General features: G+C 31.5%; 2 protein-coding genes across 2 annotated transcripts; both read left to right on the plus strand.

Moving 5' to 3' along the window:
• The first annotated feature begins 3,147 nt into the window (after positions 1-3,147).
• Positions 3,148-5,549, plus strand: LOC129316739 (F-box protein At1g80960-like). Its single transcript, XM_054961126.1, has 3 exons — positions 3,148-4,092; positions 4,199-4,336; positions 5,220-5,549. The coding sequence occupies exons 1-3, from the start codon at positions 3,148-3,150 to the stop codon at positions 5,547-5,549; spliced, it is 1,413 nt and encodes a 470-aa protein (XP_054817101.1).
• Positions 5,550-8,845: 3,296 nt separating this feature from the next.
• LOC129316740 (cytochrome P450 72A397-like) lies at positions 8,846-10,839 on the plus strand. The gene is made up of 5 exons (XM_054961127.1): positions 8,846-9,128; positions 9,220-9,437; positions 9,572-9,819; positions 9,929-10,325; positions 10,405-10,839. The coding sequence occupies exons 1-5, from the start codon at positions 8,846-8,848 to the stop codon at positions 10,837-10,839; spliced, it is 1,581 nt and encodes a 526-aa protein (XP_054817102.1).
• The last annotated feature ends 631 nt before the right edge of the window (positions 10,840-11,470 follow it).

Genomic DNA, 11,470 nt, shown 5'->3' on the forward strand with positions numbered 1-11,470 from the left:
AAAAGATTAAAAAAATAACACATTTCGAGTATCCGGACCCAGTTGAATCCAATCGAGCTTGATAAGAATTTTTTCAAACCTATCTAAAACAACTTGAACAGGTCTGAATGTTAAAAATAAAAAATAAAAAATTCCCAAACCCAACCCAAAGTTTTAGGACTTATTTAAAATTGACCTGAATTACTAACTCTAATAACTAGCACCCTTCAACTTATAGGACAAACGTGCATTTCATTTATGCCCTTCATTGAAATTAATTAATATTAATATTCATAATAAAGTCCCCTATTAGATTTAAAAGCATATCGATTCCCATGAAACATAATTAGACGATGCCAACAATAAATAAACAGGTATGATTAAAAAAAATAATATTACATCTTTATTCTATATTTTGAATAAAATAAAGGGTAAGTTTTTTGTTTTATAATTAAAATCAGAAGGAGCAGTGCACATATATAAATATAAGTACTGCATCTTTATACATATGACTCTTCGTCGCATGTAAATTGTAATGCTGATATATCCTCGAAAATTTGCATACCTGAAAAACGATGCTTGTGCATTGAAACAATCTTATAACACCTTTCCCCTTTACCCGTCAAATGTATGTTTGTCTTAACGTGTCTTTTCACATGGATTTTGCCTCTATTTGTAACGTTGAAATGTTTCGTTTTCAATCAGAATTCTCTCTGTACTCTCTCTCAATACTCAATCATATCTATTCACTTAATTATTCATTTGATTTAATGGTGACATATTATTAATTATGACATTAAAATAAATATACTATTCATTTAATAATGATCAGAAATAATCATTATAAACTTTTTTTAAAAGCATGTAAGAGATAATAGTAAATAATTTATTTATTTTACTGTCATAATTAACAATATGACATGATTAAATTAAATAAATAATTAATTAAATGGATGAGATTGAGCATTGAAATAGATATTGAAAGGGAGTGTGAAGAGAATTTAAATCCGATTCCTCGCAGAGGGTGGTCAGGAAAATGTGAGATGGCCCACAGTTAATTTTGGGCAACACTACCAAGAAATCATGCACACTTGACGAGGAAAACGGACTTGGGGTGTCATTGGATGCCCTTAGCCACCCAATGTACACGTTGCAGCATGTGAAGTTGTGAGCCGTCACTTTTCTTCTATCACGCACACAAATCTTTTTTTGATGAAAATAAAAGTAATTAATTTCCTCAATACTTAATTTTCTGAGCTCATTTGTTTAAAATAAAAACAAAATAATTTTTAAATGGTTTAGAAATTTTATAAAAAAAATTATTTTGTAAAGATTTTATAAAAACATATACTCCCTTCGTTAAAAAATATAATACATTTTTAACTGACTCTTTCCCTCAATAAAGTAATTACTTACTTTCAAACTAACCCTATTTTTTTATATTTATCCCTATTAAATACCCTATAATAAATATAAAATTATTATCAATAGGGGCATTTTTGAAAAAAAATAATGATTACACTTCAAAAGACTAAAAATGCCTTACATTTTTAAATAGAGGGAATATTATTTTATGTTTGGTTGCAATAATAAAAAAGTGATTATTAATTAGTTATTTTTAAATTTTATATATGATATATTTTTTATTTTATAAAAATAATTTATTATTTAATTATTTTAAAACTCTATAATAGACTCGTATATTGAAATTTCCTTTCATCTATCGCATTAAATTATTTTTAAAAGTTACTTAGAGTAGCTTTTTGAAATAATTAGATATATACTTTTTTTTAGATTCTGATTATTTTCAAAAAAAAATTAAACAAACATAATAAAAACTCAATATATATTTTTTTAAAAAATTAATTTTCCATAAAAAAATGAGCCTGCTATTTTTAGGAAAAATTATGGGTAGGTTACATGGAGTAGATTTATTTATAAATAAATTCTGTAAAATTCAAAAACTATAGCCAAGTTTCTAAGAATTTGAGTATAATTTAAAATTAGGGTGCAAAAATAATAATATCCCTATTACATCACATCAATTACTAACTTTTTGTAATTACAATTTCACATATTTGATAGTTAAAGTGATAATATATTATAAGTTTAATACTAATTGTATGCAATTATCTCATTAGTAATTTATAAATATCACTTCAACATTTTACAATTCTAACTTTATATTTTTAATAGTTAAACTAATTATGTATTACTAACAAAGTTTAATATTAATTTTTTATAATTACTTTATTAATAATTTATAACTATGACTTCAACTTTTTATAATTTTAACTTCACATATCTAATAAATAAAGACAATATTGTCTTTACACCCTAATTTTAAATCATAATCATATCCTTAATTTTTAAATTTTATAAAATTTATTTATAAATAAGTTTGCTTCGAAGGACTTACACATAATTTTCCCATATTTTTAATACAATTGCTCAAACAAAATCAGCTAGTGCATAATTAGTTTCCCATACAACAGAAAACCGCATACGGCATACTCAATGTACCAGAAGCTGGTAAAAAAAAAAAGTATGAGAAAAAAAAAACCCATATTCATTGATTAATCGCCTTTTGGTAAAAACCAGACACGGTATTAAGAAAATTAATCCCAAGGCCAAATAAAGACTAAGAATATCCACTTTACTAATCTATATAAAATAAAATCAGATAGTCTTGATTAACAATTCCTCAATTTTAATTTATTAGAATGAATATGCACTTAGGCGAAGAAAAGATAAGATATACATAAAATATTTGCGGCCAGGGAAGCATTAGGAAAGAAATAAATATTTTCTTAAATAATTTTCCTAATCAAATTACATACAAGGAACAGAAAAATGCATGGTTTTAAAAAAAGATTTGCTGATCACTCTCAAAAGTTAACAAATTAACTCAAATTTAAAACCAAAATATGAAAAACCAGAAATTAAAGGTATCAAAGACAGACAATAGTTTGCTATCTGTCTACATGCAACCCCCGTGGCGTTCATGCAGAAGGATAACGGACAAGTTTATTGCTTTATATTCAACACCTTCTTCTTCTTCTTCTCCTCCTCTCACGCTCCAATCTGATCAGTGCTCCTTTCCTGTTCAATTCTTTCTCTGACAAACACCAACAAACTCAAACCAGACTTTCCAGACACCCTTCACTAATGGATTACATAAGCCAACTCCCAGACGACATCCTATGCCTCATCATCTGTCTGCTTTCCGTCGACGAAGCTGTAAGAACCAGCGTGCTCTCCAAGAGATGGAGCGGACTATGGCGATTCAATTCTCACCTTGAGTTTGACGGCAGACGCATGATTATGCCGTTAACTCAGAGACAAAACCCTGAAGAAGCACATGATCCTTATTCTCCTCTTAGTCTTAACTTGAACAAAGGCATCACGCGGTATGGTGATACGATCTCTTCCATTTTGGATCGTCACTCTGGTGATTTGAAAAGCTGTCGATTCATCCATTTTCCTTATAGCATTTTCTGTGAGGAAGTCGTGACCTGGTTGTCATGTGTAATGGGAAAGAATGCGAAAAACGTAAGCCTAGAGTGTGAGTATTTTGACATTGGAACAACCCAGAATTGTCTCCGACAATTACCACTTGCTGAGAGAGTTTCAAAACCTAATTTTCCGACGGGGATTTTCTCAGGATTGCGTTCACTACAGCTCGTTCACTACGCACTGCGCAGTTTAGAACCATTCAAGGGATGCGAGAAGAATCTGAAAACCCTGATTCTGAGAAATGTGAGCATCGATGATGAAACCCTCGAAGGACTTTTGAAGCTCTTGAAGGGGCTGGAGAGTATTTGTCTGTTTGAGTGTATTGGGTTTCGCAAATTTCAGATGTATAATCCCATTTTGAAGGTTTTGCAACTGCATTCTATGATCCTTGATAAAGTAGTTGTTTTTGCAGCGAGGCTTGAAGTTTTACACTTTGATAGTATCATTTCTCCGAAGGCGGGGATGAGAATTTTTTCTCGAAGCCTCAGGGTTATCCGTTGTTACGACCAGTCGATATATGGATCAATGATTTCTTCAAATGAAGGGAGACCCCTTCTCCGATCTGGCCGTCTTCTTGGTCATTACCAACTTTTTTGGGTAAGTTTAATTTGATAGCTAGTGTCGTGATATATGTCTGTCTGATCTCTTTTGTAAATATTGTGCGATAGTGCTAATTAACTATGTCTGCTTTTACACTATGTAGGGTACTAAGAGCAACATTTTGCTGACTCTGACAAAACTTTCAATTGATTTGGACCTACATGATATACTAGAAAGTACTTTAGTTATTTGCTTCTTGCAAGTATGCCGCCGTCTAGAAACTCTTGAAGTCACTTTACCGGTACGCATGTGACATCAAATTTACTCTCAATTCTATTGTACATTTTCAATTTGTTCACTGCACATGTAAACTATTGAAAGGGAGTCTAAAGGTTTCTACTTAAGTCTAGTTTGTTGTCCACTATGCCTTTTAACATATATTTCATATTCATTTGAAAGCGCAAATTTTTATATATTATAGTCCACTCTTGGAGGCTTTTACTATGAAGTCAATGTAGCCAACATCCTGTCATTAATTACAAGGTTCAACAAGAGATAGAGTCAAGAAGAAATATAATGTTTGAGTTGGTTTTGACATCATGTAAGATTTAATCCAACAACTAATGTTAGAATAATTGGCATGGGTTAGATTCTGAAAAGCTACTTTGTGAAAGGAATGTGGTGCGGAGTATGAGGAAGATATTTTCAATGTGACCATTTACTACTTGTAGCAAGGTCTAATTAACAAGGGACAAGAGTAAAAAATATAGAGTTCAAACTAGCTGTGCTGTTAATTAGTAGAAAAAGTTAACCCCTAAGTAATGTGGATATAACTTTTTGGCCTTGTGTATGTGCTCAATCTAGCAATTAATATACCTATGGACATGACTTCAATACCTTAAAAAACACTTTGTGGAAAAAGCCTGTGTTGATTAGGGGGTTGGAGAGATGGGAAGAAGAAATTCTTACGTTTTGTGCGAACAATAAAACGCCATGACAAGATCTTCTAAGATTTAAAATTAACAATTCTATTCATGACTTATGAACTATGAATGGCTTTTTATAAATTTCACACAGTGTAGATATTTCTTTCCTGACGTCAATGTGCTCATGATCAGAGTTTGCACTGATTTATATATAGATCCATGATATGTACTTCATAACTTGCTTCTGTCTTATTACAGGCCGTTCCTGATGATGAAGGATTGATCGATAGATGTGCTTTCTGGCAGTCTCAAGAGGCTTGTGATTGTGTCAAGAACCAGCTTAAGTTCGTCTACTTGAGAGTGTTCAAAGGAAACACTCAAGAGTTTGAATTATTGAGGCACATCGCAGGAAATGGCAAGAAACTTGAGAAACTTACCATTGTATGCGGCGAAGAAATCGAAACAGAAAGGATGGCGTCTCTGACCAGTGTTGCTCCTAATCTTTCAATCGTCTGGAAACTCCAAAAACATGAAGATGGTCAAGAGATCGATGAACTTCAAGAAAGGGCAATGATAAGTTATAAATAGATCTCAACAAGTCGGTGTTCAGGTGCTTGCAGCTATGTGTGTCAATGGACGTGGTACTTCGAGGTAATTAATAAGTACTCATCAATGTTGCAATGTGTGTTAGAAAGAAATTTCTGTGTTTGTAATTAATGCTAAGTATGTGTGTTGCTATGGAGTAGTTTAATTTGTCTGAATTTATTTGAACACCGGTGACTTAGCTTTAATTGTATGTTATTCTAACATGTCTGCTTCTTTGGTGAATTAATAAATACCTAGTAAAACAACTTCATTATTGTTACCTTAGATTTTTACGATGATAATTACTCGATCTCATGGGCCATAGTATAGGTTATTTTCTAAAAGCCTTTGCTTGATTTAAAATATAGGGGCATTGAGTAGGTTTTATATTTCTTTTCAATTATATATTTTGAATAATTCAAATGTTATATTTATTTTATTTAAGGATATAGTGGAAAATAAGATTAAGGTGCATTTTTGCCTTTAAAATATTTTTCGAGAAGCACTCAATACTTTAATATTTTTATTGGAGCAATTTGCCCTCAAAGTTATTAAAACGGAACATTTTTACCCTTTACATCAAAATTCCAACATTGATTGTTAGAAAATTTGATAAAATGAACAAAAATGTTCTATTTTAATAATTTTAAAGATAAAATTGCTCCAACAAAAACGTTAGGGTATTAGGTGTTCTTCAAAAAATATTTTAAGAGCAAAAATGCACTTTTATTCGTTGAAAATATGTAAAAAAAATTTAGAAAAACAAGATTTTAACCAACTATTTTAGAAGTATAAATTAATTAATAATGACTTATATTGTGATTGATGAGGGAGTATGTGATAACACAAGAATTGCTACCGCTGCTGTGCATTTTTTTTTTAATGAAAAAAACCAATACTGATGTTACATGCAAATTAACTAGAGATATCGTTCCATTTAGGTTAGACATGGAGGAGAAAGAAACATAATTTCTGTTACGATTTTACAATGACGAGAAAAGAGACCACTTACCAAAACGATAATTCCCATATTTCTTACTTTAAAAGAACATTCCGCCGTCCAAGATATAATCTTCAAATTAAAGACTACTGAAAAAAATTTGGCTTGACCTTAATAAGTAGAAAATTAATAGTAAAAAAAGAAATGAGTAGAATAATTCAATAAAATAAGGTTCTACCCTTTCTTCTTAAGTTCTCTTTCCGAACTAGTTATTAACTTCAAATTGTGAAATCCCATTGAAGAAAGAGATAAGGTTTTTTTGCTTATTTGTGATCATTTTTTAATATATATATATATATATATATAGTAACCTCTATTGTTGTCGTTTAATTTTTTAAGTCATTTCAATTGGCCCTCTGACCACATTTATATTATTTAATAATTGTTATGTCTTTTATTTCTATGTATTATTTGTATGATATAATTGACATGCTAACCCTCATGTTTGACATAACTAGATTCAAGTTCAAATATTAATGAAACTCACTTATGAGTTATTGTTCCTGTGAGAATGAGTTTAAAAAGAAAATCCAATCCATTCCAAAAAAGCTAACTTATTGAGTAGAAAAGTCTCTTAAACTTATTATAAACCACATTTACTTTATGAGATTCCCTAATGTGAGAGATAACAATGTACCCATGTTTAAGAGCCAACCTTCTTCCGATTATAACCTTCCATAGGCAGCCATCTCCATAACATTCTCTTAATAAAAGTATCAACATTACAAGCATTAGTTCAAAAAGAGAACATATTTTAAAAGACTAACACATATGTTGAATGAAAAAACTCCTTACTCAACACTCTTCTAAAAGAATGTTTTATACATTTATATGGATTCGAACTTAAAAACTTGTATTTTAAGCGGTCATTGTCTTCTCCAATGTGACTAGCTAATGTAGAACTATAAATTTATTTTTTAGATGGGCCCAATGAAGGAAGACCTTTTTTTTCTTATTATTTTTAATCTTTTATATATACAACGAAGTATTCATTTTTATGCTCTTTTTAGGGGAAAGATGGTATATAAAATTTAAAAATAATAAAAACTTTATTATATATGATTAAAAATACTTACAATACTTTTACTATTATTTATTTTATTTTCAAAAAATACTAGTTTGATTTATTATATTTTTATCTCTTTAAAATATTTCTCTTATAGATAATACGTTTATTTTATATTTGAGATATATAAATAAAGTAAAAATATCTTGAAGTTAGTAAAGAAAATTTTTCTTTTCAAAGTTAAGTTAATTTTTGAGAGAATTACTCTAAAGTCTTACTCATTATAATTAATTACTTTTAGGTTCATTGACAATTGAGTTTGAAAAAATAATAACACATTATTTTTATAATTTCTATCTAACAAGAAACATGAGAACACGTTGTATTATTATTCTCCTAAGCTCAGTTGTTAATGGATCTTAGAGTATTAAATAAGATTCATATGTAATTCTCACTTTTTTTTTTGGTTTTAGTTAATCGCAAGTTGTCATTCATTTTTTTAATTGTTAAATTGTTTAATCTTTGGTCATATGTTATAAACAGTAACTATTGTGGAAGTCGTTTCGAAAAAACATAGGAACAAGCTTGGGTTTTGTCGGCTGAACAAGATTTCCTTGTACATACATACATATTCTTCTCTATCCTTCTTAGTTGGCTTGCTGCATTCCGCGCCCCCCCCCCCCAAACAAAAACTTCTGATACACGCTCTCATTAACAGTGTTTTTTTTCCCACGTTAAAAGCTATTAAAATTATAGTCCAATGGTTTTAAACGGAAAGCACTAAAGACCAGCCAAACACACACTAATTTATCCGGCAATATTGAGTTGAGTTTATTAATTTACGATGAAGTCATGTTTCTTGTTACATAGGAATTATACAAACAAATGTTCAATGGCTGTTCTTGATTATGTACGTACGCACCACAGAAACACACACTATAACACGCTCTTGTCTGTATACTTTTGTAAAGTAAAAATAAAGATGATCTGTGTTCGTCTACCAATCTCTTTGTCATGTATATATGCTTGGAGAACAACGTTCACTTTCTCTGGAATAGCTGATATAGTGTATGGTGCATCGATTCCTTTTGGTTTGCATGCAGAGAACCTAGCGATCAATTCTCATCATACCCATACAATGTTTCAAAATTGTTATCTCCGACTAAATTAATTAGTTACATTACCCTACTGTGGCACTCCACTGATCTCAATCTATATATATGCAAGAATCTACGTATCAATTTCATTGAAACACAACAACACAGGCACATAGAGACACAGACAGTAAGAGAAATGTTTCAAGCAACAACATTAGTGGCGTTACTAATGGCAGCGATATTAGTAGCGATAAGATGGGGGTGGAATATGGTGAAATGGTTGTGGCTGAATCCTAAGAGGATGGAGAGGCTTCTCAGAGATCAGGGCCTTCAAGCCAATCCTTATCGATTCTGGATTGGTGACTTGTGGAACATGGTTCAAATGCAGGAACAAGCCAAATCATTATCTATTCCCTCTCATTCCCATGATCTTGCTCCTCGTGTCTATTCCTTCGTCCACCACATTGTCAAGAAATATGGTGATGGAGCTTTTGTTTTAATTAATCATTGTTACTGATTTTAATTAGAGTGCTTCAAAGATTACTGCTTAGTTATCAATTAATTATGCAGGGAAGAGTTCATTTATGTGGTTTGGACCGACACCAAAACTGATCCTGATGAATCCAGAGCAAATAAAGGAACTGTTAAATAGGAATTATGAATTCACGAAACGTCACATGAATCCTATTATCAAGTATATAGGATCTGGTGTCGGAACCTATGATGGTGACAAGTGGACTAAACATAGGAAGATCATTAATCCAGCTTTCCATTTGGACAGACTGAAGGTTCCTTATTTTCTTCAACCAAACGTTTAGGATCTTCTTAATAAATAAGATATATATGGCTTCATATTAATTTGGTAACTCTTATGTTATGCTGATAATTTTAACTTCCATTAATTTTCTGCTTTTTGCCCCAGACTATGATGCCAACCTTTTACCAAAGTTGCAGTGAGATGATAAATGAATGGGAAAAAATGTTGTCTCCATTAGATGGAACGTGTGAAATGGATGTATGGCCTTGGCTTAAGAATTTGACAAAAGATGTTATTTCTCGAGCAGCCTTTGGAAGTAGCTATGAAGAAGGCAGACAAATATTCGATCTTCTCACAGAACAAGCCGAACTTGTTATGAATAATTTGCAAAGATACTACATTCCGTTTTGGAGGTAATTAAGATTAATATCTAACTCAGCTAGAAAGCATGAATTGGCCATGATACACACATCAGGACGAAACTCTTCAATTATGGAATGTTAGTTAAAAGTCAATTTGCAGGTTTATACACGCCAAGGACAAAAGGAGGATGGAAGAAATTGATGGGATTGTGGAAGATTTACTGAAGGGAATCATCGAGAAGAAGGAGAAAGCTCTGAAGGCAGGTGAAGCCATAATCAAGAATGATCTGCTAGGCATACTTTTAGAATCCAATCACAAGCAGATTGAAAGCCAAGGAAATTACCAAAACAATATTCTTGGGATGAGTTTGCAAGAAGTGATCTACGAATGCAAGGTGTTCTACGTGGCAGGCCAAGAAACCACCTCGGCTTTGCTTGTTTGGACCATGATGTTGTTGAGCAGGTACCCTGATTGGCAAACACGTGCACGGGAAGAAGTCCTCCAAGTCTTTGGCAATCAAAAACCAGATTTTGAAGGGTTTAGCCGCCTCAAGATTGTAAGCATGATCTTTTTTCTACTTTTTTACTTTATAATAAACAGATTTACTCATGAATATACACACTTTGCCACTGTAGGTGACCATGATCCTATATGAGGTTCTTAGGCTATACCCACCAGCAATATGGATGGAGCGATCTGCTGAGAAGGAAATGAAACTTGGGAATTTGACAGTACCAGAAGGAATGCAGTTTTCTATACCAATACTTTTACTTCATCATGACCAAGAGATATGGGGGAGTGATGCCAACGAGTTCAAACCAGAGAGATTTAGTGAAGGAATCTCAAAGGCAGCGAAAGGCAATTCCGTTGCATTCTTTCCATTTGGGTGGGGTCCTCGAATTTGTATTGGACAAAATTTTTCCTTGCTAGAGGCTAAGATGGCTCTCTCTTTGATTCTACAACAGTTCTGGTTTGAGCTCTCTCCTATATATTCTCATGCTCCTTTCGTTGCCATTACTCTCAAGCCAGGCCATGGGGTTCATGTCATTCTACATAAACTCGAACAATAAATTAGCATTGGCGTGAGTCAATATATAAGTATCCTTGCGGGCTTTCTTTCTTTCTTTCTTTTTATTTTTCAATTTCAAGTTTATATATATAAAAGATAAATTTGTCGCACATTAATTTTATCAAGGGTACTCACGCATGATATGTAATGTATCCTCAAGCTAATATGAAATATGCTTGGCCACAATTACGGATTTTTGCTACTCTAATAGATAAAAAATTCATCAATTGTAAATTTAAAAAAAAAAGTTTAGTTACATCTAACAGATTTTTGGCCACAATTATGGATTTTAATTTGGTCCATAGAGGCACGCGACAAGATTTTTTAGGGCAAGACTTAAGAACTTCATTTTATATATCTAATATACTTTCATCCAATCAAATTAAAATATGTAAATTTTAATGTCTTAATAATATTAATAATAAAAATTTGTTATAGGATAAATAATTTATAAAAGATTTAAGTACATAAGTTTTTCCCTATCTTTCTTTTATACTCTCATCATACACGCACAAATCCTTCTTTTCTGGCCGTTTTACAATTTTCTTTTATATTTTGATATATGCTTTACCATTTCAAATATAATCACCGATTAATTTTTTTGTTCAAAATATAAATCGTTTTTAATTGTC

This window comes from Prosopis cineraria, unplaced genomic scaffold, assembly GCF_029017545.1.
Source record: "Prosopis cineraria cultivar Desert tree isolate PC_DT_omini unplaced genomic scaffold, ASM2901754v1 PC7, whole genome shotgun sequence".
In the NCBI taxonomy this organism is placed as follows: Eukaryota; Viridiplantae; Streptophyta; class Magnoliopsida; order Fabales; family Fabaceae; genus Prosopis; species Prosopis cineraria.

Excerpts from the sequence above, each read along its gene's own strand:
- LOC129316740 (XM_054961127.1), top strand. The coding sequence starts at position 8,846 with ATGTTTCAAGCAACAACATTAGTGGCGTTACTAATGGCAGCGATATTA. Across the intron at positions 9,129-9,219 it reads CCACATTGTCAAGAAATATG|GGAAGAGTTCATTTATGTGG; the intron begins GTGATGGAGCTT and ends TTAATTATGCAG. Across the intron at positions 10,326-10,404 it reads GGTTTAGCCGCCTCAAGATT|GTGACCATGATCCTATATGA; the intron begins GTAAGCATGATC and ends TTGCCACTGTAG.
- LOC129316739 (XM_054961126.1), top strand. The coding sequence starts at position 3,148 with ATGGATTACATAAGCCAACTCCCAGACGACATCCTATGCCTCATCATC. Across the intron at positions 4,093-4,198 it reads GTCATTACCAACTTTTTTGG|GGTACTAAGAGCAACATTTT; the intron begins GTAAGTTTAATT and ends TACACTATGTAG. Across the intron at positions 4,337-5,219 it reads CTCTTGAAGTCACTTTACCG|GCCGTTCCTGATGATGAAGG; the intron begins GTACGCATGTGA and ends GTCTTATTACAG.